General features: G+C 40.8%; 1 protein-coding gene across 3 annotated transcripts in view; it reads left to right on the top strand.

The window, feature by feature from the left end:
• Positions 1-2,915: 2,915 nt before the first annotated feature.
• ZNF35 (zinc finger protein 35) overlaps positions 2,916-6,248 on the top strand; it is a 12,332-nt gene continuing 8,999 nt past the window's right edge. The window contains exons 1-3 of one of the 3 annotated variants that reach the window (XM_037732771.1): positions 2,916-3,054; positions 4,443-4,548; positions 5,401-5,719. In XM_037732771.1, the coding sequence (XP_037588699.1) occupies positions 5,528-5,719 (192 nt within the window). In that variant the 5' untranslated portion in view covers positions 2,916-3,054; positions 4,443-4,548; positions 5,401-5,527. Of the gene's footprint in view, positions 3,055-4,442; positions 4,549-5,400; positions 5,720-6,248 lie in introns of those variants that run through there. The other 2 variants (XM_017522212.2, XM_037732800.1) reach the window with 2 other exon arrangements.

Raw genomic sequence — 6,248 nt, 5'->3', positions numbered from 1 at the left:
ACAGTTCCTTGGGGGCTGGTTCCTCATTAAAATGAAAGGTAGTGGCTGGCCACGGTGGCTCACTCCTGTAATCCCAGTGCTTTGGGAGGCCAAGGTGGGCGGATTACCTGAGATCAGGATGGATCACCTGAGGTTCGAGACTAGCCTGACCAACATGGAGAAATACTGTCTCTACCAAAAATACAAAATTAGCTGGGTGTAGTGGCGTGTGGCTGTAATCCCACCTACTTGGGAGGCTGAGGCAGGAGAATCACTTGAACCCAGGAGGCAGAGGTTGCGGTGAGCGGAGATGGTGCCATTCACTCCAACCTAGGCAACAAGAGCGAAACTCCATCTCAAAATAAATAAGAATGAAAGGTAGCCAAGAGTGAAAACCGGAAGGGGCCTAAGACCTGGATGGGTCAGGTTTTGCCACTTGCCTTGGAAAAAAAAATCTCTTCAGTTCTTGGAGCCTTGAATTCCTCATCTGTTAAACAGGAGGAAGAATATCTACCTCACAAAGTTCTCATGAGATAATGAATATGAAAATTCTTCATCCTTGTATAATATTTACAATGAACATATGTACTTTAACAATGAAGAAAGCTATCATCTACCTCTTTACCAAGTAACAAAATGTAATGTTTCTTACACTGAGGCGGTCCACATAATGTGCCACCCCCTGTGATGTACTAAGCTGAAAAATGTTCAACCTGAATTGAATTAAGCTTCTTGGACCTCATTGCCAGGTTACAGGAAATACAGGAGAGAGAGGAACAAATAAAAGACACCATGAGAAACAGACAAATCCAGAACGTGGGATATTATATAAGAAAGCTGCCCTGGATTCTTCGAGAGGGGAGTGATAATTGTTCAAGCTGTGTGAGTCTACTGTGAGTTTATACCATTCTCTGCTTTTGTGTATGTATGAAAAATTCCATATGAAAGGTATAAAATGAGGATGAGGGGGCTTGTTTTTAGAAGATAATACTAAGCCATTAGATACTAAGAGCCAAAAATAGACTCACACAAATGCCCAATTGATGTTTGACAGGGGCAGAAGCAATTAAATAGAGGAGGTATAGCCTTTTCAGCAAATGTTGTTGGAGCAATTGGATATCCATAGGCAATAAACCAACAACTTCAGGATCTAGGACTGAGCTAAGAAGGCTCAGATGACAGCAAACGCATGCTCCTTAAAAGGGGAAAAACAAATGTTAAATTGGATCTCATCAAAATTAAGATAATTTGCTCTGCAAAAGACCTTTTTACAAGAACAGAAGACATTACATGTTGGGAGAAAATATTTGCAAATCATATCCAACAAAGGACTGGTATGTAAACTACATAAAGAACTTTCAAAATTTAATAGTAATAAGTAAATACAATTAGAAAATAAGCAAAAGGCATAAACAGTTCACTGAAGTATAGATAGCAAATAAGCAAATGAAAAGATGTTCACATCATTAGGCATGAGGGAAATGCAAAGTAAAATCATGTGATATCACCACATTCCTATCAGAATAGCTAAAATTTTTTATGGCGATAACTGTTGGCAAGGATGCAGAGAAACAGGATCTCAGACATTGCTGGGAATGTAAAGTGGTACAGCCAGTCTGGAATATAATTTGGCAGTTTCTTGTAAAACCAAACATGTACATGTCATATGCCACAGTAATTGCTCTCCTGAGCATTTATCCCAGAGAAATGAAAACTTACGTTCACACAAAAACCTGTATATGAATGTTCATAGCAGCTTTATTTGTAATGCTCGAAACCTGTAGGCAACCCATATATCCTTCCTTAGATGGTTAAAACAAATTGTGGTTTATGTATCACCATGAAATACTTGTCACTCTACAATAAAATTGACTGATTTATTGATATCCATAACAACTCAAATTTTGAAGGGAATTAATGCTGAGTGAAAATAAGGCCATATTCTATATGAAAACATTCATATAACATTCTCAAAATGTTAAAACTGTAGAGATGAAAAATGGATTAATGGTTGCCACAGGTTAGGGATGGTGGGAGGGAAAATGGGGAGAGGGTTGGATGTAACTATAAAGAGGTAGCACCAGAAAGGTCTTTGTGGTGATGGAACACTTGTGTATCTTGATTGTAGTGGTGGTTACACAAATCTACAGATGCTAAAAATGGCAAAAGTATACACACATATTTTACCAATGTTGATTTTCTTTTTGGTGTTATGTAAGATGTGACCATGAGGGGAAAGTGGGTGAAGGGTGCTATCTTTGCGACTTCTGTGAATCTGTCATTTCAAAATAAAAAGTAAAAACCAACAATGACTACAAAAAACTAAACAGCCATAACCAAATGAAGTGTGTGAAACTGATTTGAAAAAAAATTACAAAATATATGTTTTAGGACAGTTGGGAAATTTGAATATGACTGGTTATTAGATGGAATTAGGGAATTATTGTTAATTTTCTTACCTGTGATGCTGGTGGTAGTTTGAAGAATATTCTTAATCTTAAGGGATGCATGTTGAAGTATTTGGAATGAAGTGTTCTGATGTTTACAACTTAAAAAAAAAATGATTTGAAGTATGTAAAGAGAGATCAGGCAAACATAGCAAAATGTTCATTGTTGAGTCTAGATGGAAAATACAGGTATTCAATGTGACATACTTTCAACTTTTTTGTATTCTTAGATATTTTCAAAATAAAACATTTGAGGGGAAATTATCAGGGCTTTCTACAGATTAACGCTTTGTAGCTTCAGGTTCTTGGGTGCACGCCTCGCCTGAGTGTCCCATCCCTGCTTGGGGATGCGCCCCTCCCTGCGGCTCACTTAGAGCTTCCACCGGAACAATCCGCCTAAGCGCTTCTGCCGCATCTCTGGTCCGGGGCAACATTGGACATCCATCGAGAGGAAAGCACCTCCGAGATTCCTAGAGAGGCCGGCCTGGCGACTTGGGGAGCCGGAAGCCCATTCCGAGGCACTTCCTGTCCGGTCATTGTTCTTGTGCCGGTGGGAGCTGAGGTCCCGGTCCGCCAGACTCCTGCTGCAGAGCCAGTTAACTCAGGTCGGGCCTCTCAGTTGCGCACGGTGAGTGGGGTCGGAGTGGGTGGGCACGAACGTCGAGGTAGAAGGAGGGGCTCTCCCAGGGGCGCCGGCCCCAGGAGCGACCCCTGCATTCTTCCGTCGGGGACACCAGCCTTGCTGTCCTGGGGTGGCAGAGTTCCCCACCGCCTCGGAATCTCGGCTGCCGCCCACCTGGAACCTGGCCTGGAAGAGGATGGACACAGACCGGCCAAGGGGCCAGATAGGTCCCAGGGACAGGGCAGCGAGGGGCCTATACGTAGAGAGAATGGATTGCCACATTTGAAAATAGGGAAAGGACATTAAAAGGGAAGCCTTTGATAGAGGCCCCTATGCCGTCTGGGACCAGAGGCCCATCTGAATCTGATCAGAAGTCTGATGACAGTACTCACAGTAGGCAGTCTTGCACATACGCAAGTTAAGGGCCTTCCTACCAGATTGAATTGGGATAGTCATGGAAAGAATAATCTTTCAGAATTAAGGTTTGTCACAGGAATGAACATATTGCATTACTCAATAAATTCAGTGTATGCATTAAGTGACCAGTAAGTTAACATGGGGAAAAGAATATGATCTCTTCAATAGCAGCAGTGGGTGATTGGATAAGATTTAACACCCTTTTCCAATAAAACATTCAAAGGGAGATAGAAAAATTTCAGTCTCTTTATAAGCAATCAAAATAGTAAGGTTATTTTGCTCACAGATTTAAAAAAGCCCTGCTGGGTTAGGGTTACTGTTAATTAGTGGGGATGTGAATTGGTATGGTGCTTTTGGAAAGCAATTTGACAATACATATTGACCAGCAAATGCTTGAACCAGTAATTCTCTGATTATTCTAAAGGAATAATTCAGCCAAAAAAAAAAGTTTTTGAACAAATATTAATAAAATGTAAATGTACACTTTTATTAAATAAGTGGTTCATAAATAAGATTTGGTTAAGTAAACAATAAGATAGCCACAATTTAGAATGCTATGCCAGAATAAGGTAGTTCTATATGTATTGTATTGAAAGATTGCTAAGACTATTGTAAAATACAGAAATTGAATTTAAAAACAATGCAGGTTACTGAACAATGTATAGCTGTGATGATCTAAAGTATGTTTTTGAAAAATAAGCAATATGTGTGAAGGTATTCATCTAAGTATGTAAATGTAGAGAAAAAATGGGTAAGACTCCTATCTAGACTGATAACTAATTACTCTGTGTATGTATGTAGTGTGTATTGGTTATATATTTAATTCTATGTATTTCTGTATTACTTGATCCCTTTCCAATGAGAGTGAAGATTTATCAACACCATAGGTTATTGTCTAGCATTTACAATGAGCATGAAGAATGTCAACATGAAAGTAATCTTTTTTAAAATCTTAATTGTAATATTTTATCTCACAGGACATTTGGAAGTGATGGAAAATGTAAAAATCAAACAAGAAAATGAAAAGAACCTTAAAACTACCTGTAATTACACCACCCAGAGATAACTACCCACTCCTAACATGTTGGTATAAAGACTCCCAGTTGGCCGGGCGCGGTGGCTCACGCCTGTAATCCCAGCACTTTGGGAGGCCGAGGCGGGTGGATCATGAGGTCAAGAGATCAAGACCATCCTGGTCAACACGGTGAAACCCCGTCTCTACTAAAAATACAAAAAATTAGCTGGGCATGGTGGCGCGTGCCTGTAATCCCAGCTACTCAGGAGGCTGAGACAGGAGAATTGCCTGAACCCAGGAGGCGGAGGTTGCGGTGAGCCGAGATCGCGCCATTGCACTCCAGCCTGGGTAACAAGAGCGAAACTCCGTCCCAAAAAAAAAAAAAAAAGACTCCCAGTCTTCTTGGGATCGTTTTGTTCACATTATTTTGTATCCTTGGCAATAAAAAATCTTTTTGTTGTAAAATACTGTTTTTAAAATGTTACGATAATTGTGAAAATATGTATCCCCATAGTCAAAAACAAGAATTTATAAAATCATAATTATTGGTAGTATGGTTGGAGATTTTCCTTTGAAAGAAATATCTTAAATCTTAAAATGTGTAGTGGTTATCTCTTTGGAGGTAGACTGAGATTCTTTTTTTAAATCATTTTCTGCATTTTTTAAGATTTTACAATAAAAGTATGTTAACTTTTAATCAGGAAAAAATCAATAAACATTATATAAGGCTGTTTGCAATGTGGTTATTATGGGAAGAAATTACATATTTACAGTCCAACTCCTTCATCCTATGAGGGAGGAATAGAGGATTCCATGTCCTACAGTGGTCCCTGGCCAGGCACTGGTGAAATTTGCCGGTGTGCTAAGTGGCATCCAGGCAAATCTCTCCTTGGTGCTAACAATGTTTTCTGATTTCTCAGTAGACAACACTCACCTTGGCCCTGGGAAGACATTCAGGAAGAAGCTTTTGAAACATAAAGCTTAGATGGGGTTTGGCCTCAGCTGGGCAGCTCCCAGCTCCAGGAATTCCCCTGCTGAGCAGAGAAGATGACTGCAGAATTGAGAGAAGCCATGGCCATACCCCCATGGGGCCCAGTGAAGGTGAAAAAGGAGGAGGAGGAAGAAGAAAACTTCCCAGGTCAGGCATGCAGCCAACAAGTGCACTCTGAGAACATCGAAGTCTGGGCCCCAGGGGAGGGTCTTCAAACAGGACTTGATGGTTCAGAAGAGGAAGCAAAGGTAAATGGGGGCCTGGGAGGAAGAGGGGAGGAGAGATCTGAAGACCTCAAGTAGTTTTAAGAGGGGACTCCGACACTCTACTTCCACACATGGAGGTCTTATTTCTTGGGTACGATTCTGGCTTCCAGTCTTTTGTAATAGGATAGAAATTGCCCTTCTGATTGATGTGACATTCAGTACTTTTTATAACCCAGGGGTTCTCAAATTTTGCTACACAGAACCTGGAGAGCTTTAATAAAATCTTGATATCCATGCCGAACTCTGTTCCCATTAAATCAGAATCAGGCCAGGCACAGTGGCTCACACCTGTAATCTCAGCACTTTGGGAGGCCAACGCGGGAGGATCACTTGAGCTCAGGAGTTCAAGACCAGCGCGGGCAACATTGCAGAACCTTGTGTTTTGCAATGCAGATATAAAAAAAAAATCAGCTTGGAATGATGGCATGTGCTTGTAGTCTCTGCTACTTAGGAGGCTGAGGTTGGAGGACTGATTGAGCCCAGGAGGCATAGGTTGCAGTGAGCCACATTC

The sequence above is a fragment of the Cebus imitator genome, unplaced genomic scaffold, assembly GCF_001604975.1.
Source record: "Cebus imitator isolate Cc_AM_T3 unplaced genomic scaffold, Cebus_imitator-1.0 Scaffold0, whole genome shotgun sequence".
In the NCBI taxonomy this organism is placed as follows: Eukaryota; Metazoa; Chordata; class Mammalia; order Primates; family Cebidae; genus Cebus; species Cebus imitator.
This window is presented reverse-complemented; position numbering and strand designations above follow the sequence as displayed.